The following is a 24,762-nucleotide window of genomic DNA, read 5'->3' as shown; positions in this document are numbered from 1 at the left end:
AGATTGCAGTAATGAAAGTGGGAGATGATATGGGTAGGGACAAGGAATTTGGACGTTTTTCTATTTGGGGTGGAAATGAAAGGCCAGATTTTGAATAGAGGAGGAAAAAGGCAACATGAGTTGACCATAGTCTTGATGTGGGGCGAGACGGAAAGGGAGAAGTCAAAGACATCCCAAATTAATTACTACAGGCCTGCATGACAGAGGATAGTGGCATCATTAACGGTAAAGAAGATTGGAAGTAGTGGAGGTTTGGGATGAAAGATTATGAGCTTAGATTTGGCCATGTTGAGTTTAAGATGACAATAAACAATCCAATATAGGCAGTCAGGGAGGTAGCAAAATATGATATCAAAGTAGAGTTGCCAACTGTCTAATCACACATACCCAAACACCCTTGCCCCGCCCTCTGCCTCAAGGCCCCGCCCCTTCTCCGAGGCCCTGCCTCGCTCACTCCATCCCTGCTCCCTCCATCGCTTGCTCTCCCTCACCCTCACTCATTCTTACCAGGCAGGGGGTTGGGGTGTGGGCTCCGGGTTGGGGCCGAGCATTCGGAGTGTGGGAGGGGGCTCTGGGCTTAGCCTGAAGCAGCTGGTTGGGGTGCGGTGTGCAAGCTCTGGGAGGGAGTTTGGGTGCAGAAGGGGGCTCTGGGCAGGGGTTGGGGTGCAGGTGGGGTGTGGGGTGCTGGCTCTTGGAGGGGGCTTAGGGCTGGGGCAGAAGGTTGGGGTGCGGGCTCTGGCTAGGTGTCACTTACCTCGAGTGGCTCCCAGTCAGCAGTGCAGCGGGGCTAAGGAAGGCTCCCTGCCTGCCCTGGCCCCTCGCCACTCCCAGAATCGGCCAGCACATCCCTGCAGCCCCTGGTGGGGCCAGGGGGCTCCGCACGCTGCCCCTACTTGCAGGCACTCCCCCACAGCTCCCAGTGGCCACAGTTCCCAGCTAATGGAAGTTGTGGAGTTGGCACTGGGGGTGGGGTCAGCACATGGAGGACCCCCCCAGGCCACAGGGACGTGCCAGCCGCTCTGGGAGCGGCATGGAGCCAGGGCAGGCAGAGAGCCTGCCTTAGCCCCACTGTGCTGCTGGGCTTTTAGCAGCCTAAAATCTTCCAGTTTGGCTTGAGTAGCCTTGAGGAGATAGAGCCCGATTCCAGGAGACTCCCAATGAAACTGGGAGGGTTGGCAACCCCATGTCGAAGCACAGAGTACAGGTCAGGAGTGGAGAAGTATACCCGAAAGTTATCAGAAAAGAGAGAGAATTCAACTCAAGTGAGCAGATGAATTCAGCCAAGGATAGGGACAAGAGGAGAAGGCTCAGAACAGAGACCTAAGGTACCCAAACTGGGAAGGGGGGATGGGAGGAGGATGATCGACCAACAGATGTTGAAATAGCTTCCAGAGAACAGGGAGAACCAAGAGAGGTCACAGCTTAGATTATAAATGCTTTGGAACAGGATGTGTATGTGTGTGTGTTTGTACAGTGCTTATCTTAATGGGGTCCTGGTCCATGACTGGGGCTGTTAGGTGCCAACACAATACAAATAATCTAAAAGCTGATATAAAGGCAGGATTGCAGGACGGATCCATGAGCTCCTATACAAAAATATACTGTATACAGCATATGTACTACATTGGAGTTTGTGGGGGGAGCGGGGTCACAATCTACTTTTGTTTTACATGGAGCTAATTTTTTCAGCACCATTGTGTGTTGTGCTAACCTCTTGTTGTCCACAGGTGTAGAAAATAGTGAACATTGACAGTACTGTGGAAGTGTACAAAATTAATGAGGGTATTTCTGTTGATCAAAAAGTTACTAATTCTTTTGTATTTTTGGTTTTAGAACTACAAGATATTACAAAATATGCTGTCAATTGTCGCTGTCAATGGAACATCATTATTCTGTTTTGAAGACAAGTAGTTCATCAGTGACTTCAGTCCATAATTCTAAAAACAATTACAAGGTGCACAGGTCATATTTTATGCTAAAAGAAATGAGCATTACAAAAAATTGAAATGAATATAGATAGGCCCATTTAGTGTGTTAAAAGTAATATATACTTACAAGTATTTGTTTATGTTCAGGGCTATGAAAGGCAAGATTAGCCTTGGGATTGTGTTTAATTATACTGAGGCAAAATATGTTTAGGCATGTCCAACTTTTATAGTTCATAATGAGTTTATTGCATATAATAATTATGGGTTCAGTAATTAAAAGTTAAAAATTACTGCTATTTTATTTAATATAAACCATAAATCAAATGTTTCTTTTGACTTTATAAGTTAAGGTTAGGATGTGTCAGTAACATCAATCTTAAATTTCATATTATGGTAATTGTACATTAGTAAGACTTCAAGCATGGAAGTTGTATATGTATAAAAACCTTTGTTAAATTAAAACATCATTGGCTAAGGGCTGAACTTTTCTTTTTTAATATACTGTACATAATGTATACATATACAAGTCATTTATATTAATAATTTTGGATTTTTTTAGGGCAGTTCCTCCAAACGAGATATTTTAGCTGTTACTGCAGTTGCTTTACAAGATCATATTTTACATAACCTTCAGCTGCAGGATCTTTCATTAGCAGATCCTTTTAAGTCAAAGTTAAGGAATAAAAAGAACATTTACAAACCTGTGAACAAAGAGATGGTCAGAGCAGTAGTAGATACTGGACTAAGAAAAAAGAGCATTCTCCACACAAAAAAGGAAGATCCAGAAAAAGAATATGTCCTTGATCCTAACCCTCCACAATTAACATTAGGTAAACCATTATATTTTGATTTGTGTATTTTTGCATTTTATTTCAAACTTATTAGAATACAATAGCTAGATGTTCTTTTCAATACTATAATTTAGCATAAAGCTGTATAATGCATAGAAAGTTTATAAATGTCAAAATCAAGTACTTTGGACCTTCAGGAAAACAGTGATTATTTAAACGATAAAACTGCCATCAAAAAGGTTGAATACTTTTCACATCTGTCATATATTTGAATTTATTTTCAAATATTTTGAATTTATTTATTTTCAGAGAAGGGGAGAAGGAAGAAATAAGTAAGTCTAGATGAATTTTTTCGTTCTAGAAACAGGCACTTTTTTCCCCACTGTTTTTTTGTAAAAAATTTTTTTATATTAGTGGTTGAAAATACAATGCAATACAAGTATAAACAAAAACAAATGTTATTTTTAATATTGGGATGATTATATAAGATTGTGTGCAACTGTCTCTTTACCTTTTATTTAGTAAATGATGTTTACTAGTTTGGGCATAAATTGTATGCTGTTGCTAACTTTACCCACCCCTGCGCAAATTTAAAAATGTTTGTTTTCACAATGATCTTGGGGCGAACCCCAGCAAGAATTAACACCTGTAGTTAAATACCTACTTCATATTAAGAAGCAAACATGCAACAAGATAAAAGTCACAAAAGTGAGAGCTTGGAATCATGCATAGTGAGCAAATTTCTTTTAAAAAACGTCAGTTACTAACTTTCCATAACTGTTCTTCAAGATGTGTTGCTCGTGTCCATTCCAATGTAGGTGTGTGCTCATCCCGAGCACTGCTGCCAGAAAGTTTTTCCCCCAGGGTATCTATGGGGTCGGCTCTGGTGCCCTCTGGAGCCACTCCTTCATAGTGCCTATTTATAGGGCCCCGCTGCCTCTCAGTTCCTTCTTGCTGGCTAACTTGGACAGAGGGGCAGGCGAAGTGGGGTGGAATGGACATGAGCAGCACATCTCGAAGAACAACAGTTACGGACGGTTAGTAACTGTTTTTTCTTCCTTGAGTGCTTGCTCATGTCGATTCCAGTGTAGGTGACTCCCAAACAGTTACACAGGTGGAGGGTTTGGAGTTTATTGGCACACTGATTGTAACACCGCTTGGCCGAAACCCACATCATCTCTAGCTTGCTGGGTGATGACATAGTGGGACGCGAAAGCGGGGACTGATGACCATGTTGCTGCTCTATAAATGTCCTGAACTGGGACTTGCACCATGGACGTTGCTACTGATGCTTGAGTTCTTGGAGAATAGGCTGTCAGTGGAGGAGCCAGGACTTCACTAGGTCATACCATGTGCAGATACAGACAGTGATCCACAACTAAATTCTCTGGTCTGAGACTGGATGACATTCATTCTGACTGCAATGGCTATGAAAAGCTGAGTGGACTTCCGAAAAGGTTTAGTCCTTTCTATGGAAAAGGTTAGTGTACACATAACACCTAGCTGGAGTCTCTGTTCCTCCCTTTTAGTATGTGGCTTTGGATAGAAGACAAGTAGGAAGATATCCTGGTTACTAAGGAATTGTGAGACCACCTTTGGCAGGAAGTCCAAGTGTGGCTGCAGCTGAACTTTGTCCTTGAAGATGACTGTGTGTGGTGGTTCTGAAGTAAGAGCTCTGCTCTCTGAGACCTTTCTGGCAGAAGTAATGGTGACTAGGAAGGCCACCTTTCAGGACAGGTAGAGCAGAGAGAACATTGCCAGTGGTTCAAATGGGGGTCCTGTTAGATTGCCAGCACCAAGCTGAGGTCCAGGGAGGGAGTGGCTTGTGTACCTAGGGGTATAGCTGCTCCAATCCCTTAAGAAAACGATTAAAGATAGAGTTTGAGAAAACTAACTGCCTGTTCATCCATGGGTGAAAGGCTGAGATTGCAGCTAGATGGACCCTAATATATGATACTGTTAGGCCTTGCTGTTTCAAGTGGAGTAGATAATCTATAATGAAAGGCAGTGTTGACTGAGCAGGCAAAACCCCTTTTGCACTGAACAGATGGAGAATCTCTTCCACTTTGGCATGGCCCCACAGTATGCCAACATTTTTATGGCTGATTTAGAACAACGCTTCCTCAGCTCTCGTCCCCTAAAGCCCCTACTCTACTTGCGCTATATTGATGACATCTTCATCATCTGGACCCATGGAAAAGAAGCCCTTGAGGAATTCCACCATGATTTCAACAATTTCCATCCCACCACCAACCTCAGCCTGGTCCAGTCCACACAAGAGATCCACTTCCTGGACACTACAGTGCTAATAAACAATGGTCACATAAACACCACCCTATACCGGAAACCTACTGACCGCTATTCCTACCTGCATGCCTCCAGCTTTCACCCTGACCACACCACACGATCCATCGTCTACAGCCAAGCTCTGCGATACAACCGCATTTGCTCCAACCCCTCAGACAGAGACAAACACCTACAAGATCTCTGTCAAGCTTTCTTACAACTACAATACCCACCTGCAGAAGTAAAGAAACAGATTGATAGAGCCAGAAGAGTTCCCAGAAGTTACCTACTACAGGACAGGCCTAACAAAGAAAATAACAGAACGCCACTAGCCGTCACCTTCAGCCCCCAACTAAAACCCCTCCAACGCATTATTAAGGATCTACAACCTATCCTAAAGGATGACCCAACACTCTCACAAATCTTGGGAGACAGGCCAGTCCTTGCCTACAGACAGCCCCGCAACCTGAAGCAAATACTCACCAACAACCACATACCACACAACAGAACCACTAACCCAGGAACTTATCCTTGCAACAAAGCCCGTTGCCAATTGTGCCCACATATCTATTCAGGGGACACCATCATAGGGCCTAATAACATCAGCCACACTATCAGAGGCTCGTTCACCTGCACATCCACCAATGTGATATATGCCATCATGTGCCAGCAATGCCCCTCTGCCATGTACATTGGTCAAACTGGACAGTCTCTACGTAAAAGAATAAATGGACACAAATCAGATGTCAAGAATTATAACATTCATAAACTTCAATCTCTCTGGTCACGCAATCACAGACATGAAGGTCGCTATCTTAAAACAAAAAAACTTCAAATCCAGACTCCAGCGAGAAACTGCTGAATTGGAATTCATTTGCAAATTGGATACTATTAATTTAGGCTTAAATAGAGACTTAGAGTGGCTAAGTCATTATGCAAGGTAGCCTGTTTCCTCTTGTTTTTTCCTACCCCCCACCCAGATGTTCTGGTTTAACTTGGATTTAAACTTGAAGAGTGGTCAGTTTGGATGAGCTATTACCAGCAGGAGAGTGAGTTTGTGTGTGTATGGGGGTGGGGGGGATGTGAGAAAACCTGGATTTGTGCAGGAAATAGCCCAACTTGATTGTCATGCACATTGTGTAAAGAGTTGTCACTTTGGATGGGCTATCACCAGCAGGAGAGTGAATTTGTGTGGGGGGGTGGAGGGTGAGAAAACCTGGATTTGTGCTGGAAATGGCCCACCTGATGATCACTTTAGATAAGCTATTACCAGCAGGACAGTGGGGTGGGAGGAGGTATTGGTTCATATTCTCTGTGTATATATAAAGTCTGCTGCAGGTTCCACGATATGCATCTGATGAAGTGAGCTGTAGCTCACGAAAGCTTATGCTCTAATAAATTGGTTAGTCTCTAAGGTGCCACAAGTACTCCTTTTCTTTTTGCGAATACAGACTAACACGGCTGTTACTCTGAAGTTTGCCAGGTAAGTGGTTCTAGTGGACAGTTCCCTGCTCCCAAAAAGCACCTCGCAAACTGGCCCAGAGCATGGCAGTTCTGCAGGATTCAGCCATGGAGCTTCCAGACTCGAGGTTCAGATTACATACACAGCTGTGGTCCTGAGAGATCAGGCCCAGGAACAGGGGCAGGCTGATTGGCGTGTCCACCAAGAGATCTAGGAGGGTGGTGAATCAGTGCTGACATGGCCGGGGCTATCAGGATAGGACGCGTCCTGTCCCTTTTGACCTTCAGCAAAATTCTGTATGAGAGGGATGGGAGGGAACGCATACAAGAGATGGTCTGTCCAAGGGAGGAGAAAGGTGTCTGTGAGTGAGACCAGGCTGTGGCAAGGAAGTAGCAGAACTGAAAACACTTCCTGTTGTGTTTTGTCACAAACAGGTCTACCTGCGGAGTTCCCCACCTCTGGGAAATGGTGCTCACGATCTGGGCAAATGGACCATTCGTGATAGTTGGGAAAGGATCTGCTGAGGTGATCCACTAACTTATTTGAGCCTGGAAAGTAGGAGACTTCGAGGTGAATCAAGTGGGCTATGCTGAATTCCCACAGTCGAAGAGCTTCTGGCATAGGGGAGAGGAGTGTTCTCTGCCCTGCTGTCGTGTTGTCTGTAAGGACCGACATGCTGTTGCCCTCCAAATGGGTTTGGAACACCTGGCAAGCTAGGTGCACTGCCCTCAGTTCCCTCACATTGATGTGTAACGAGAGGTCCTTCGGGGACCAGAGGCCCTGAGTTCTGTAGGTCCCCAAATGAGCCCCCCATCCCATTGCTGGTGCATCTGTAATGAGAGACTTTGATTGGGACCTTGAGAGTGGGATTCCTGCACATACTGTCTGTGGGTCCAGCCACCAAAGAAGAGTTGCAATCACGGACAGAGGAAGTGATACCACCCTGTCCAAATGGTGTCAGCCCAGTGCATATGTCGATGCCAGCCGAGGCTGTAGAGGTCTGAGCCATAATCTCGCATGTTATACCAAATAGGTGCATGACGCTCTATGCCCTAGGAGCTTTAAGCAGTTTCTTGCTGTGGTGATGGGGTGATTCCTCAGGCTCTCTCTGAGCACCCCAAGTGCTCTGAACAAGTTTTCGAGAGAAAGGCTCTGGACTAGGTCAAGTTGAGGACTGTCCCAATTCTATCCTTTGAACTGGGGAAAAGGTAGATTTCTGCATTTTTATCAACCGCTCCAGGTCCTGGAAGGTTGACTGTATTATCTCCACATCTGCCTCCACCTGGGCCTTGGATTGACTTTTGATCAGCCAGTTGTCGAGGTAGGGGTAGACCTGAACCCCTTTTCTCCCAAGGAAGACTGCAATGACTGCCATGCACTTTGTGAACACTTGAGGGGCTACTGACAGGCTGAATGGGAGCACAGTAAATTGATAGTGCATGTGGTTCACAATGAATCATAGGAACCTTTTGTGTCCCTGAAATACCGCAATATGAAAATATGCATCCTTCAAGTCGAGGGCAGTGTACCAGTCCTCTAGGTCCAGAGACGGGATAATGGAGGGCAAGGAGACCATGTGGAACATCAGTTTCTTCATGAATCTGTTGAGGTTTCGTAGGTCCGAGATCGGTCTGAGATAGCCATTGGCCTTCGGGATTAGGACCCCCAATCCTTTCACTCTAGTGGAACCTCTTCCATTGCTCTCGCCCTTAGGAGCAACTTGCACCTCTTGGGCTAGAAGTTGCTCAAGAAAAGGGTCCCTGAAGAGGAACAGGAAGGGTATGGATCCATGCGCGATAGAAGTGGGACAACTGGTCAACAAAAATAGGGAAAATTGGATCCACATATTGTCCTGGTACATCGTCCCTGAGAGGCCCATCAAAAGGCTTGCTTAGACCCCACTGATTGTCTCGGAGGGGCAGGCACTGGGACAGATGAGGACTGGGACAAAAGCCTCCTCTTATAGCCTCCACTCCTCCTGCTATAGTCTTGTCTCTGCTCTGGCGGATAAAAGCAGGCCAATGGTTGGGGCTGATGGTAATTCCTGGTGGGAGCTGGTGTATGCAACCCCAGAGATTTCAGGGTGGCTGTAGAGTCTTTCAGACTATGCAGCTTGAAGTCTGTTTGTTCCGAAAAGAGTAACTTGCCTTCAGGCAGAGGGTCCTGCAATGTCTGCTGCAACTCATAGGGCAACCTGAGGACTGAAGCCACGAACTTCTTGACATAACCATAGCCAAAGCCATGGATCAGGCTGCAGAGTTTACTGTGTCCAAAGCTGGCTGGAGGGATGCCTTTGCCACCAATTTCCCCTCTTCAACTAGGGCCAAGAACTCACCCCTAGACTCCTGCAGCAAAAGCTCCTTGAATTTTGCCATTGCGCTCCAGGAGTTGAAATCATACCGGCTCAGGAGCACTTGCTGGTTTGTGATCCTGAGCTGGACGACACCAGTTGAGTACACCCTCCTGCCAAAAAGGTCTATTTTTTTGGCGTCTTTGGCCTTGGGAGTTGGCCCTAGCTGATCTTGCAGCAAGTATATTAGCAGACTAACAGCCATTCCCAACCATTAGTTTCAGAGATCCCCTTGCTAAAGGTTTCTACAGCATTCTTATCATGAACCATTTCTTTTGGTTTCCCTATCTTTCCCCTCATGGGCCTCATGGGCGCCGACTCCATGGGCACTCCAGGGCTGGAGCACCCATGGAAAAAAATTAGCGGGTGCTTAGCACCCACTGGCTGCCAGCTCCCCTACTTCCCCCCCAACCAGTGCCTCCTGCCTGCCGGAGGCCGTACCAATCATATCCTCCCCCTCCCTTCTACTGCCTACCGCCTGCTGCAGTCAGCTGTTTTGCGGTGTTCAGGAGGCTCTGGGAGGAGCGGGAATGGGGCATGCTCAGGGGAGGGGGCAGAACTGGGCGGGAAGAGGCGGAGAGTTGGGAGAAGGGGTGTGGGCGGGGTCTGAGGTGGAGCGGGGGTGGGAAGACATGGGATGGGGTGGAGGGTTTGGGGGTACGTGGTGGGTGGGGTTGGGACCTGGACGGAGCAGGGGGGGTTGAGCACCCCTGGGGCCTGGAGGAAGCTGAGGCTTATGCTTCCCCCTTTCCCCAAAAAACTTCTTGACTAGACTTTTTAAAAAAGACACAGACCTTCCCCATCAAGATCTTACAATTTAGTGAGATAAACATAGATCATGATGATTTAATCTCTTGTTGTGCCCAGAGGCCCCAGTGAAGATCACATTGCAATTGCGGTAGCTGCTGTGCAGACACACATGCCTGTACTCTAAAGAATTTAAAATTCAAGGCCCTGATTCTGCAAAGAGAACTACACAAAATCAATAGGACTCCACACAAGCAAAATGGTCTGCCTGTATGGAATCAATTGCAAGGTCAGGACCTAATTTCATAAAATAGTAGAAATGTAGGGCTGGAAGGGACCTCGAGAAATCGTTCAGTTCAGCCCCCTGCACTAAGGCAGGACAGCTAAACCTAGACCATCTCTGTTTGTCCAACCTGTTCTGAAAAACCTCTCAAAACCTCCCTGCAAAACTTAAGCCCACAAAGCTTAACTACCCTTATAGTTAGAAAGTTGTTCCTAATATCTAACCTACATCTCCCTTTCTGCAGTATAAGCCCATTACTTCTTGTTCTACCTTCAGTGGACATGGAGAACAATTGATTGCCATCCTCTTTAGAACAGCCTTGAACCTATTTGAAGATCCATCCGCTCCCCCCAGTCTTTTTTCAAGACTAAACATGCCCAGTTTTTTTAACCTTTCCTCAGAAGTCAATTTTTCTGCACTCTTTATCATTTTTGTTGCTCTCCCCTGGACTCTCTCCAATTTGTCCACATCTTTCCTAGTGTGGTGCTCAGACTTGGACACTAATCCCCTGATCCTTTTCAGCAGTAATACTGCCTACCCAGTTATTCCCCATTTTGTAATTGTGCATTTGATTTTTCTTTCTTTAGTGCAGTACTTTGTACCTGTCTTAACTGAATTTCATTTTGTTAATTTCAGACCAATTCTCTAGTTTGTCAAGATTGTTTTGAATTCTAATTCTATCCTCCCATCTCCTTCAGAAGGGAGTTCCAATCACTGGTAGTCTATACCTCTTCCTCTTGGTTGTGGTGACTCTGAGCCTCCCAGGCTTGGGGACCAGTGGCTCCTCCCCACTTTCTGTTGCCGGTACAGGGATGGATAGGGGATCTAGAAGGTGGAGCTAGGTCTACTTGCTGAGGTGGTCAGGAGCCAGTCTCCTCTCTACAGAGCAGGCTGGTCTCCTTCCTCCTGTGGTGTACTAGACTCAACAAATGAGTAACAAATAGGACAAAAGGGAGTGGGGCAACAAGGGTAGTGATAATATGTTCACATGGTTATGGATGAGGGCTGTGGATGGGACTGGGGATGAGGGGTTTGTGGTGTTGGAGGGGGCTCAGGGCTGGGGCAGAGGGTTGGGGTGTGGGGGATAAGGGCTCTGGCTGGGACTGGGGATAGGGTGTTGGAGGGGCTCAGAGCTAGGGTAGAGGGTTGAGGGTGCAGTGGGGGGGTGAAAACTCTGGCTGGGGGTGTGGGCTGGGCATGAGTTTGGGGTGCAGTGAGGCTGCTCTGGGACAGGGGCCGGAGAGGAGGACTCCCCCCAGCCCTTTCCCTGCTGGCTGCAGCAAGCTCTGGGGGAGAAGCACCCCTTCCCCCCGCACCCAGCAGCACACTCACCACCACCACTGTCACTGCATGTGCTCCTAGGGCTCCTCTCAGGTCCAGGAATCTCCCTCGTCTCCCTCGCCTCCCCCGTGGTGGGTGCCAGGGGGTGCTGTGTGCACCTCCTCCCCTGCTGTTGCCCCTGACTGTAGCCTCACTGAGGGTGAGGGATGGGGCTGCCTCCTTGCCCAGCATGGGGCAGGAGTGGTGACTGAGGGCTGTGGGGGGGTCCCCTGTGCTGGTGGAGGGTCCTGCCGGAAAACGGAAGGGTCTGAGGCGGAAGGGCAGGCTCAGAGTCAGTCTGCCCTGGCATTGGAGATGGGGGGCACTAGGACCCTGCAGTAGCAGTTGCTGCAGGGAGGCAGCATGGCTGCATGGAAGAGGCAGCCAGGGACACTCTGCTCCAGGGCCCCAGGGAGACGCACGGTGGGGGACCGGGGGACACTCAGGGGAGGTGCAGGGGGCAGCAGGTGGAGCTGGGCCCCTGGGCTCTGAATATTGCTGGCGCTAAGGCACCACGTGGAGCTAGAACTCGCTACCCCTGATTGTAAGCTCTTTGAGGCAAGGACTGTCTCACTATTACATGTTTGAACAGCACCTAGTAAAATGGGATTCTGATCCATGTTTGGGGCCTTTAGAAACTACTGCAATACAGAAAATAAACAGCAGCAAAACTTCTCTCATGACTTGAAGACTACTATGTGGGCTATTTAAATTGCAGATTTCTGATTTATGAAGATGTTAGTCATAATTAGAATCATAGACTATCAGGGTTGGAAGGGACCTCAGGAGGTCATCTAGTCCAACCCCCTGCTCAAAGCAGGACCAATCCCCAATTTTTGCCCCAGATCCCTAAACGGCCCCCTCAAGGATTGAACTCACAACCCTGGGTTTAGCAGGCCAATGCTCAAACCACTGAGCTATCCCTCCCCCCGCAAAATAAATTGTTTCTATTTATGTTGCAGTTTTTACCATATATTCTGTCAATATCACAAGGTATAATATATTTGTCATCAACTTTTTTTTATACAGAGAATGGCCTGTACAATGTATCTTTTTATGGATAAGGGAGTTCAACAGAGAGAACATTTCTTGTCAAAAGGACTGGCTTACAATTCAGCCAGTTTAAGTAATTCAGCACTTTACTGGATGAGCTATAAGCAAGATTTGCTCCCACAGCTTGTCTCCTGGACCACGGAAAGGCCTCAGGATCTCGCCTCTCTCTTTTAAAGCCTAAATTTTACTTCATCAATGAAGCTGATAGAGGAATGCATTTTACTACAATGAAGTTGATGGAGAGTGCATTTTTCATCGGTGAAGAGAATATTTTAAACTACTAAATGTAATACTTTAATTTCATACACAGTCTCTTTGCCTCTAGTCCTGGATTTGTGATGCAATTCCAAGCACCCAGAACTATGAGCTCCAGGATCTGTTGAGAGGGGCTGGATTCGTGTCTGGGTATCAAAAGTGCCCAGGGACAGTGCTGAGGATCTCCTAAGCCTGTGAAAAAAAAGTACATATATTGCACTAGGAAATGTACACGCCTGCCAAGGGAACCTGCCTGCAGCATTGGTTAAAGTTTTCTTTGCCACCTAGTTTGGGTTGGTAATGCAGCATATAAAATTGCTTAACTGCTTGATCAAGAGGCTGTTATTTTCAAAGTTACAAGAAGTTTGTGTGTGATGTGATGGAAATCTATAGTTAAAGAGTATAAACTATAGTAAGAAGAAACTTAACCTTAGACATTATGCTTATTTTAATTGCTAAGTATATTTAAAATTTTTTTACTATCTACAGAACAATCATGGTTTTTTTAGGAAAGCTGTGTGCCTCGTGAATAAAAGTTTGCAAATAAACTTATAACTGAGATGAACCATAAAGCCAGACTGAGCTTTTGAAGACATCTTTTAAGCTCTGTGAAACTCTTCCCTCTCTTCACAAGGACTGGAATTGCTGGATAAAACAACTTCTTTAATCATTAAAATCATAGCTGTCCTTTGAGTCAGAAGTACAGAAGTCTTCCTCACATATAATCTACGGCAGAGCGTAAAAATCAAAGTGGAAAGAAACATCATAACACAGCCTCAAAAAGGTCTCAAACACGCTGGTACTTGGTGGCAATGCTAGAAACTCAATTCTTCTTGTGTAAGGAACTTCTCTCTCTCCAGGACAAATTAGGCTGATGGGCTTGGATACACAAGTCTGATGGCATGAGTTTTGAAAGGTAGATGCAGAAGAAAAAAGATTACTCAGAATGAGTCATTGCTACTCTCAGCTTCTAGAAAAGACTTTACATCTTAGATTTATGACAGGTTTTGATAAAAATTCAGCCACTGTTAGATACAAGAATATAAATTCACCCAAATGTGAGATTTCCAGCATTCTGTTATTCCTTAATGAAGAATTGGAATGCAGCTTAAATGGTAGTACCCTCGAGGTCCAAACTGCATCACTAGATAACCTTCGAGATTCCAGAAGTTAGACAAAACTAGATTTTCATCCACAAGGAGGTTCATCAATGCAGCCAAGATTGTGCATCATGGAAGGGTTGACACTTCCCCTATCTGGAAATATAACAACCGTTCATATATAATAAGCCTTAACAAGTTGCCCTTTTGAGCACTTTAGGGAGGTATGTCTCTTCTTCCTTTCAGTTAAAATTGCCTTCCTCGTAAAATCATTTCTGCCCTCAGGATGTCAGAGTCAGGAGTTCTCCCTATGACAGAATACTGCTTATTTTGGCCAGAAAAGATAGTTTGCAGAACCATGCCTCATTTCACTCACAGATCAAGGTACTTTGTTTGTACACCATGAGAACTGGCACGAATATTTCTGTCCTAATCTCTTGTACAGTATGGTGAAGGATGGCCCAGGGGTGAGGTACTAGCTTAGGATGCTGGTTCAGTTCCTGCTCTGCCACCGACTTCTTGTATGACCTTTGAGAAGTCAGTCTCTCTATGCCTCAGTGCTCTTTCTGGAAAATGAGGATACAGTACCTTCCTACTTCTTAGGGGTGATAAGGATAAATACATTAACGATTGTGAGATATTTCGTTATTGTGGCAATAGGGGCTATATAAATACCTAAAATAGAAAGAAGTAACACACATACAGGATGTAAGAAGAGCAAATCAGATATTGCTAAAAGAAATTAAAAAGTCTACTGCACTGTCCCCTTTCACTGAAGATGCAGAAGTAAAAATACCTCAAAATCCACCTAATAGAGATGGATTAAGGGCTGCATTGTCAAAGATTATAAGGTGTGTTGGTGAAAACTGCACTCAGAGTCACAGTTTATACCAGGATTGAGAGAACCTGCATGCCTGATGAACAAATTTGCAAGGCATCCATATAGTCAAGTCTGCATATATTTAGTGAGCACTACAAGTTGGCTTTTCATTTGACACAAGGCACAGTTTATTTAACATGCTGTGGAAGCAAAATACAAATAAAAGAATGTGATTATGGACCTGCAGAAAGTTCTTTCTACTCTATCTGGTTAGAACTTTTATTTTTTATTCCTATTTCTGCCTATGCATGGCTGTCTCCACTAACCATATCAATGAAGGATAGCTGGACATGTCATTTGACTGAGAAAAGTACAGCTTACCTGTTAAATTCTTCTCTCCTAAATGGCATGCCAAGAAATCTGACCCACTGTGTTTTAAGATTTCAGAGTAACAGCCGTGTTAGTCTGTATTCGCAAAAAGAAAAGGAGTACTTGTGGCACCTTAGAGACTGGATTTGTGCTGGAAATGGCCCACCTGATGATCACTTTAGATAAGCTATTACCAGCAGGACAGTGGGGTGGGAGGAGGTATTGGTTCATATTCTCTGTGTATATATAAAGTCTGCTGCAGTTTCCACGATATGCATCTGATGAAGTGAGCTGTAGCTCACGAAAGCTTATGCTCTAATAAATTGGTTAGTCTCTAAGGTGCCACAAGTACTCCTTTTCTTTTTGTGTTTTAAGAGATATTTTTAAAATATGTATTTGGTTAAAAAGGAAAGTTTTTATATTTGATTAAAAGCGTAATGGTGTTTGTTTGAGTGTTATCCTAGAACTACATGCATTTCTCTTTAGGTGCATATGAACCTTATTTTTCAGCTTTGGAGGTTATCCTCTCACTCATGCCATGTAGTCAGTCTTTTTAGCACTTTATCATATGATCCCCAGCTCTAGTCCACCCCTGTAGCTATTCAATGGGATCCAACCTTTCAGTGAAGAATTGCAAAGTATGCCACCTAAGAAAAAAGAAATTAGCCCTTAAACTAAATTTTTTTCATTATATAGTCCTGTAATTTTTAAGCCTTTATTTGTTTGATTTCAGAAAAAAAATAAAGTGACTTTTTTCATTGATATGCATTAAAACCAGACATCTCTGCTCTTTTCTTTAGTATAAAGACAAATGGGCTGAGCTTCAGCTGTACCTTTCCACCTCCCCCAGTCCCAGGACTGGATGGGGGCCAGAATGGGTGATGCTAAAGCCAGCTTTGTACTAGCTAAGGATTCCTCCATATAGGAATGGAATCCTGAGCTGCCCATATAGTCTTGTTTTAAGGTGAACCACCTTTTTCCTCCCTTTGACTCTCTCCTCAAACCTTCCCCCCCCCTTCCCCTTGCCTCCAGTTCCCTCTCCACACAGGATCTTACTGACTTTTTCAGAGAGAAAGTCAAGAAGATCCAGTGTGGCCTCCTCTCTCCCTGTCTTCCCTCCCACTTCCTTTTTATTCTTCTATCTCAGAAAGAAGTTTCCTATTTCTTCCTCTCCTCTAACCCTTTTCTCTGCACCAGTGACCCCCTATAATCCCAACTTCTTGGTATCCCTACTCCCTATGCCCCTCTCCTTGGCCTCTCACTTTCCTCCGGCTCCTTCCTTTCACACTACAAGCATGCTTTAGTCTTTCCCATATTGCCTTACCATACCTGCCTCTACAACTACTATCTCATCTTCCCTTCATCTCTAAACTCACCAAATGTTCTGTCTACCTCTGCTATTTGGAGTTCCCTTCCTCCATTTCCATCATAGACTCTCTCCAGACTGCCTTCTGCCATCTTCTAAAATGCTTCCCAAAGTCTATAATAATCTCTTCCCGGTCAAAGTTTAGAACTAGTACTCCATCCTCATCCTCCTTGACCTGTCAGCTGCTTGTAGTGCTGTAGACCATGCTCCTTTTTCTTGAAAATTGGCCCTCTTTTGGCTTTCATGACTCTTACGTCTCCTGATTCTTGTCCTATCTTTAATCGCTCTTTCAGTATTTTGTTCAGAGGTTCCTCCTTGTGACACCTCCAGCTTTCTGTGTGGGTCCCAAGTAGCTCCATGGCTCAACCCCCTCCTCTTCTGTCTATACAACTTCTCTGGGTGATCTCATTTGCAAACATGAGTTCAGGTATCATTTCTGTGCTGACTATTCACACATCTAGCACTCCACTCCTGTTCAAACTAAAATTTCATCCAGTCTTCCTGACATTTCCGTGTAGATATCAAGCCGTTGGCTTCAGCTCAGTATGCCCATAAGAGAGCTCTTACTCTTTTCTCTGCAAGCCCTCTTTCCTCTCAGTCACTATGGACTGGACCCTTATTGTCCCATCACTCAGGCCAGAAAACTAAGCATCATGTTTGACTCCCACTCAACTGTATCTCCATATACTTTAATATACTTGTGTATAAAAACACTCCAACAATTTTTTGTATTAAAGGTTTTGAAATTACACTGTTTTTATATGCAGCACTATGCATTCAAGTTTAATAACCCTTAAGTAGCTATTAACAGATAAGGAAATGCATTTTACCTGAATGTAAAAAATTTAAATGAAAAAATATGTTTCTACTTCAATCATATACATTGAACAAGGCCCGGTTCTGATAGGCGCTAAACATCTCATGCATGGTGGTGAGCATGCCCAGCTACCATTGGTTTGACTGGGAGTTGAGTGAAGTTCAGCACATTGCAGAATCAGGTCTGTAGTGAATACTCCATGATAGATTGGAATGTAGTTTGGTTATGAATTTGTACACAGTATTTTAAATAGATACATAGCAATGAGGTTTATGAGAAGAAAAATGTAATCTTGTAGAATTATCAATGTCTTTTTTTTTTTCCACTGTAGCTCAGAAATTGGGCTTAGTTGATCCTCCTTCCTTGCCACTAACAGCAGAAGAATGGGATAAAGTAAAGCAAAGATCCATAAAACAGGGAGATTCTGTGCAACCTTGTGCAATATGTAGGGAAGAATTTGCACTTCAACCACAGGTACATTTATAACTTTTGGAGTGTATTCTGCACAAAAACATACTTTAAACAGTTATTCACCTATTATTAGTTATTCATTTTCCAGAGTTAGTCATATTAGAAAATTTTAGTTGGAACAAGAGGAAAAAAAGAGATTCCAACTTGAGATATTTGTTGACTTAATGAGCCTGTTGTGTAACTTATTTTGCTACACTTATTCATTTGCTTTATTTCCATTTTATTTTGGTTTATATGAATTTGGTACTTGTGGAATGAACTGGACTGACAGAACTAAAGTTTAAAGACTATGCAAGAACAAATTCAACAAAGGTGATAGCAGTGAAAAAGTTCCTGCAGCACCCAGTGTGTGTCACAACCCTCATCCAGAGAGAGCTTCCTGTTAGAGGTCAGAAAAGAGTTCAGTCTTCATCCAGACCTCTGACACCTCTACCAAGAATGTCAGTCAAAATACAAGTTGGGGGTGATTATGGACATGGCTCGACAACACAAAAACAAAGAAGAGTACTGACATCAACTCATTTCATGAGACACAACTATAAGATAAAAGTAAAGGAGTACTAGTGGCACCTTAGAGACTAACCAATTTATTTGAGCATAAGCTTTCGTGAGCTACAGCTCACTTCATCGGATGCAACGAAAGCTTATGCTCAAATAAATTGGTTAGTCTCTAAGGTGCCACTAGTACTCCTTTTCTTTTTGCGAATACAGACTAACACGGCTGCTACTCTGAAAACTATAGGATTGTGAATTTTGGTCAGTAGTGACCTTGGGTGGATTTGAACTAGTGACCTAGATGTGAAAATTCTATTTTGTTATCTTACGGCTGGCTCTGCAAATACTGCAAATACTGGAATGCGTTACCTAGGGAGGTGGTAGAATGTCCTTCCTTAGAGGTTTTTAAGGTCAGGCTTGACAAAGCCCTGGCTGGGATGATTTAACTGGGAATTGGTCCTGCTTTGAGCAGGGGGTTGGACTAGATGACCTTCTGGGGTCCCTTCCAACCCTGATATTCTATGATTCTACTTACTGCCGCGTGGAGTCCTACTGAAGTCAATAGAACTTCTGAAAGTGGTATTCACTATGATCTGTATAAGTGTTTGCAGGATCCAGTTCTTAGATTGCAAGCTGTTTGGGACAGAAATCATGTCTGCTTTTTGTGCTGTGCATCACTGAACACACTGTCCGTGCTCCACAAATAATTTTTATAAAGTTTGTTTTCACTGGTTCCCTTTTACTAAGAGAATGTCAATTATATTGCCTATTTAAAGGATCATTAGACCACATTCTTGACTTTCTAGATTGTGCAGGCTCCTGCTGCTCAGAAATCCTGGCATTCCCAGATCCTGAACTATTCCTACACAGGTTTCAGAATGGTAGCCATGTTAGTCTGTATCAGCAAAAACAATGAGGAGTACTTGTGGCACCTTAGAGACTAACACATTTATTTGGGCATAAGCTTTCGTGGGCTGAAACCCACTTCATCAGATGCATGGAGTGGAAAATACAGTAAGAAGACATATATACATACATATATATAAGCCCATCTTTTCATGTACTCTGTATATGTATCTTCCTACTGTATTTTCCACTCCATGCATCTGATGAAGTGGGTTTTAGCCCACGAAAGCTTATGCCCAAATAAATGTGTTAGTCTCTAAGGTGCCACAAGTACTCCTCATTTTTATTCATACGCATTAAGCTGTCGTATCCTGTACTCTTCAGTTTCCAGTTTTAGCTTTTTTCAAAGTCTCAACACAGTTGAGGATTTCTTCTTCTCTTGGCGCGTGTAACTCTGTTGGGCATCATTGCATTCAGCCCCCAACTCCATAAGGTACTGAGCATCTTCAGCTCCCCTTGACTTAAGTGGAAGTTGAAAACTACTCAGCATTTTACAGCATTACTTACTTGAGGGTAGGGTGAAAGTAATCTAGGCAATTAGGTGTTAAAGGAAAAAAGTTTACTGAAGCAGATAAGCTGTGCGAGGCCTAGTTCTTGCTCTTCTGTAAATCAAAGTGTTAGTCTCTGAAGGGTATCTTGTTAAGGCTGTTTATGTTGTCTGCTGGTACCAGAAGAGGTAGAAGCCAATTATTCTTAGAAATCTTCTTGATGAACCTCAGTAACAGACCTGTCAGACAGGAAAGAGCAATAGCTTCAGATGAGGCCATTTTAACACAGTTTTGTAGCTAAGAAATTTCTGGTCAGTCAGAAGAAAAACCCATATCCCACATGTGGATAATGGGGATTCTATTGAGCATGCTCAGTGGAATCCCTAGCTGTCACTCAAATATCTGATTGCCTCTCCAACCATTATATGGCCAGATCTGAAACTGCCCTGGAGAGAGATGTGGTATAGAATGCTTAATAGGACATTCTTTTGCTGCTGAAAATATTACTCTAGGGGGGAAAAAACTAATAGACCTCTATATCTAGTCCTGCAAAACTTCCATAGGTCTGTGCCCATTTGGGGTTTGAGCCAACCAAAAATAGCCTAAGTGGCTAAGGCCTTAACCTTAGTTCATCAGAATTATTAATGTACAGTAGTTATTGATTGTGCAATTTACTTTAAAAAAATTGTCTTGTTTTCTTGTGATGCTAGTTTTAAAAAATTAGTTCTTTAGTTATTTGTATCCACAGAGTGAAAATGGTGTGTCCCCAATACAATTTGGTCATTTAGTCACAATTTCTGAGGGCATGTCTGCATTTTACCTTGATGGTTTTATACATCAAATATATGCAGTCTAAGCATAATTGTACTAAACATTTTATTAATATTCCCTCATGTATAATTTTAGAATTACTTAAACAAAAAGGACAAGTAACTAGCTAAAGATGAGAGCTGTTCTTTAGACAGATGTTAATGGTAATTAGGAGGAGAAAACCATTATTCAAAGTTGCTTGTAAGTTTCTTTCATTCTGCATTTTGGGTTATTTTTCTGCTTTGTTTGTTGAACTGGGGTGGGGGCAGTGGGTGCGTTGAAATTTCAGTTTTAGAGGTTGATTATTTACTTTTTGCCTTTTACCACATAGCTACCTATTTAAAAGAAAGTGTAAAATTGCACAAAGATAGGTGGTATGGCCTTGAAGAACAAGGCTGTTCTGCTAAACTCAGGCAGTCTGGCTACCCTTTAGGTCTAAGTTTTAACTAGAGAGAGCAAAAGACAGCACTCATGAAAAGATTACTTTAGATTTGGCACAAAAAAGGGAAATGTCTCTGGAATTCTTTTTGTGCTGCATGTTTCATTAAATTTCTTCCCTCAAGGGAAAAAAGCCACTGTATCTGAAAGCTTTTCCTTTAGCTGGCTGTTTAGCTATTAATCCTTTTGTGTTTGCCAGCTCAGTAATGCATAGTACTTGTTCTAGTTTCACTCCTTCCCCAGTTATTCCTTCCACTAAGGACCAACTGCCTTTTTTGTCTAATGCTGTACGTTTTGTCAGAATAGAGATCACTACCATTTGATAGGAGTTTGGGTCTGAAAAAGGTGACGTTTGCATGAAGCTTGTGAGCACGCTTTCTCTGAGAGGGCTGTGTGTGCTGCATATCACTTGTTGAAATTTAACTGTTTTCTGGGGGGGGAAATATCAGTTTTTATTTTAAATGTATTTTCTCTTGTCATTTTATGGCTCCTCCTTCTCCCCTTCCCCTGCATTTGCTATGGGCTTCTCTATATGAAGTAGTTCAAAATTAATGAATGACCATTTTGTTTCTTTGAGCTGTACTTTATTTTTCTGGTTGCTTCCTTCAGAAGTTTTTTATGCTGTTCATTTATATTTCTCTTTTTAGAATAAAAATTGCAAATATTTAAACTTCATTTTCAATAGATGTCTTTTGCAATACTACTAACAAGCAGGATTGTTAACATTTCTGCATTCAGATTTTTTCTTTTACTTCATGTATTTTTGGTGTTCAGCTTTTAAACTAGTTTAAACTTCAAGCTGTTCTTGTTGTTTTTTTTCTGTGAACAATAGGTGCTGCTTTCATGTTCCCATGTATTTCACAGAGTGAGTAGACCCTGGTTTAACTATTAAAGCATGCAATACAGCATTCTTGTAATTTAAATACTCTAAATCTACTGTAAGCACAATTTCTGGTTTTACAAGAAGGCATTTTGACTCAATAGCATTTACTGTTAGAAACATAATTTACAGATGATATTATTCCGGTTTTACAATGGTACATTTTGCATACAAGGGAAACCCACACGTTTGTATACTGATTACTAATTATGTACATGGAAGTGACAGATAGCTTAATTCATAATATTTCACTCCATGTAAATCTAAAAAGAACTATCATCCTTTTGCTTATTTCCAGGAGTTTATTGATATAAATGTATATTCTTGTAAATATATGCTCTTTTGAATTCACGAAAGGGAAAAAAATGTTCACTTAGTGTAATCTAAAGTGAATCTGGTTTATTTATGAAGAAAAATTAACATTACATCTAAAAATTATAAGTGATTTCTTACATTTTTAAATATTTTTCTAGGCATGCCTGAAAGCTTTTGAAAAGTTTGCAGGTAAAAAGACCTGTCCTTTGTGTAGAAAGAAGCAGTATCAGACCAGAGTAATACATGATGGGGCGCGTCTGTTTAAAATAAAGTGTATTACGAGGTAAGGATTACTTCCAATAGAGCTGTTGTCACTGAACAACATTTATTTTGCTGTATTGCTCCAAGTTACATACTGAAAATTCAGCACTGGTGGATGCACTGTAAATATTTAAATATTTGAAAAATTTCAAATGATTATGTTTCAAGTAATTATTTTGTTCTCTTTAAATTTATATTTGCATTTGTTGAACATTGACATTTTGTTTTCAGCAGAATCCAAGCTTGCTGGAGAGGGTATATTGTTAGAAAATGGTATAAAAACTTGAGAAAAACAGTACCTCCTCAAGATAGCAAATTAAGAAAAAAATTCTTTGAAGCAAAGGTATGTTGCATTTGTTTCTTCAGTCTCAGTTAATGTTCTGTTCTTTCCTAGTCTTCCATTAAATCAAAAATCCTCAAAGCCTCAGTCAGTCCCTTTCTAGGGGCAAAGAGTGACAAACACTGTAATGTAGGCCTTACGTAAAACACAGACTGTGTTTTACATAAGGCCTAACCTGTGCTCAATAACAATATTTCTTTTCGTTTTGGATTTTTCTTTCCCTTTCTCATAAATCCCAGGAATCTGTTTTTCCTGTAGAAGTACATTAAGCAGATATGGTAGTAAAATAAATGAATTGTAGATTTCGTTATTAGTCACTGGTCTTTCATAACTACTCCAAAAATTGGACTGGATAGTCCAGTTCCAGAACACTCTTACACATCCTCCAAATCCAACTCAGAAGTGAGAACATAATCACCTTGGGGCTCTCTCCCTATAGAACAAGAAGCAGAAGCAAGGCTAGTTCTTCAAGTAGTGTCTTTATGGAGGCTCCATTTGAGGTGTTCATGCTTCTTTGATTGGAGATTTTTGGCATCAGTGTCTGTTTGGTGTGTGCATACACTCTAGCTATCTTCATGCCCTGTACTGAGGGTATATTGGACTGTGGTGGACAAATTCCCCTCAGTTCCTTCTCAACCACCTTGCCCAGAGAAGGAGCATCCTCAGCATTCACTTGCAATTCTACTTATTAACTAGTTTTTAGTCAGTTTTATTCTTTTCTGGTTTATACCTTTTATTTCTTTAGTTAGTTTAGTGTGCAGTTCTTTTTTTCCAGTTTGCCAAGGCTTTTGGCTCCTGCTATACACACGTTCCTCTCCCTCCCCGCCCAATCCCTCTTGACAGTCAGGGAAGTCCTCAGGGAAGCCTATTTTTGTTGGGGTATGCCTATATCTGCAAGCTTCAACCCTTGCCTCATTTGCCAGGAGTCCTTCCCAATTAGTGATGGCCATTCACACTGTATATGCCACCTTGGGGATATACACATGCTTGCTATGTAAGTTCTGCACAACTTTCAAAAGTTGCTCTAGGAGAGAGAGAGAGAAATAAAACTCCATCTTCTAATAATGGAGCACCACCCCCTTTGGATCCTTGTACAGCGGGCTCTAAGGGTATGTCTACACAGCAAAGAAAACCTGCAGGGTGGGATGGTCCCAAACCTCAGGCTCCAGGTCGAGCCTGGAAGTCTACACAGCAATGAAACAGCTGCACAGGCCAGCCATGAGTTTTTCTTTGCTGTGTAGACATATCCTGAGTGACCTTCGTGCCCCATCATCCTCTGCAGCTCGCTCAGCTGCTGAAGCTTTGAGACCTGTTAGAGACACAGGGAAGACCTCATCTAGGAGATCCATGAAATCTCCTCAGAGAGAACACTGTTCTAAAAAGACCTGCTGCAGCAGAGACCCAGTACTCCTAAAAAGATTTTGACGGCGGCTTCAAGTGCTCCTGGTACCAAGACTTCCAGATCAAAGTCCACAAACTCTCATAAGCTGCAGGCTTCCCATCACTTCGTACCAAAGCCGCAGCAGCATTGAAGCATGAGCAGAGTACAAGAAATAAGGATCCTGTACCTAAGAAGTTGGTACTGCCTGCACCAACTGCTGCATCAGTACCTCAGTTGGCAATTCCACAAGTGTTGTTGCCTCCTTCGGTATCACAGCTTTCTACCTCTTCACTAGATCTTCACACAAGCCCATGCAGTACCACAGAAGTTCAGATTCTCCAGGGACCTGTTTTTGTCTCTAATGAGCCTGAGTCTCCTTTACTGAACTCAGACTCCCGGTATCGCAAACCTGCATTATCTCTGGTACCTCAGGGATCGCTGGTACCTCTTAGTTTCCCACACAGTCAGACACTCACTGCACCCTCATCTTCTCCACCATTACACTATATAAATGAGAGCTCTTCAGACTCTCAAATATCAGTTCAGGACTCTCCTCACTGTTTACCCAGACCTGACTCTCCTGAAATTATTTAGCCCAAGGACATTCCGCTGTCTCCATGACCTAGGGTGGTTCAACAACCTCCTGGATATGACCAGGGCTAGATGCCTCCACAGTTTTCTTAGGGGCCGCCTCAATGGCCATACTGAGACCACTGAGCATTATAATCACCAGTAGTTTTCCAAGGCAATAGCATTCATGTGGAACACCAGAGACAGCATTCCTCACTCTCATGCATTCCCCTTAGCAATCATCGTTGCAGAAGGAAATGTTTGAGGAGCAAGAAAGGAGGGCTGACAAGGAGCATACTCTGCAAACAAACATATCATCATCATCTTCAAATGAAGCGGTTATGCCTTCTTTGCTTGTTGCAGATGACTTCAAACAGTTCCGGACTTGATGAAGAGAGTGGCGAACACCCTCCAAATTCCATTAGAAAAAAATCCCAAAGGCCTGCCTGTGAATAAAGTG

The 24,762-nt window shown here is 43.1% G+C and overlaps 1 protein-coding gene across 2 annotated transcripts in view; it reads left to right on the top strand.

Annotated features, from left to right (window-relative positions):
• RNF32 (ring finger protein 32) overlaps positions 1–24,762 on the top strand; it is a 51,064-nt gene that overhangs the window by 6,917 nt on the left and 19,385 nt on the right. For both annotated transcript variants that reach the window (XM_073334562.1, XM_073334560.1), the window contains 6 exons: positions 1,834–1,954; positions 2,488–2,758; positions 17,279–17,421; positions 21,388–21,420; positions 21,909–22,033; positions 22,246–22,354. In XM_073334562.1, coding sequence (XP_073190663.1) covers positions 1,877–1,954; positions 2,488–2,758; positions 17,279–17,421; positions 21,388–21,420; positions 21,909–22,033; positions 22,246–22,354 — 759 coding nt within the window. In that variant the 5' untranslated portion in view covers positions 1,834–1,876. The remainder of the gene's footprint in view (positions 1–1,833; positions 1,955–2,487; positions 2,759–17,278; positions 17,422–21,387; positions 21,421–21,908; positions 22,034–22,245; positions 22,355–24,762) is intronic.

Source organism: Lepidochelys kempii, chromosome 2 (genome assembly GCF_965140285.1).
Source record: "Lepidochelys kempii isolate rLepKem1 chromosome 2, rLepKem1.hap1, whole genome shotgun sequence".
Taxonomy (NCBI): Eukaryota; Metazoa; Chordata; order Testudines; family Cheloniidae; genus Lepidochelys; species Lepidochelys kempii.
The sequence above is the reverse complement of the archived record's forward strand: the minus strand, read 5'-3'. Positions and strand labels throughout refer to the sequence as shown.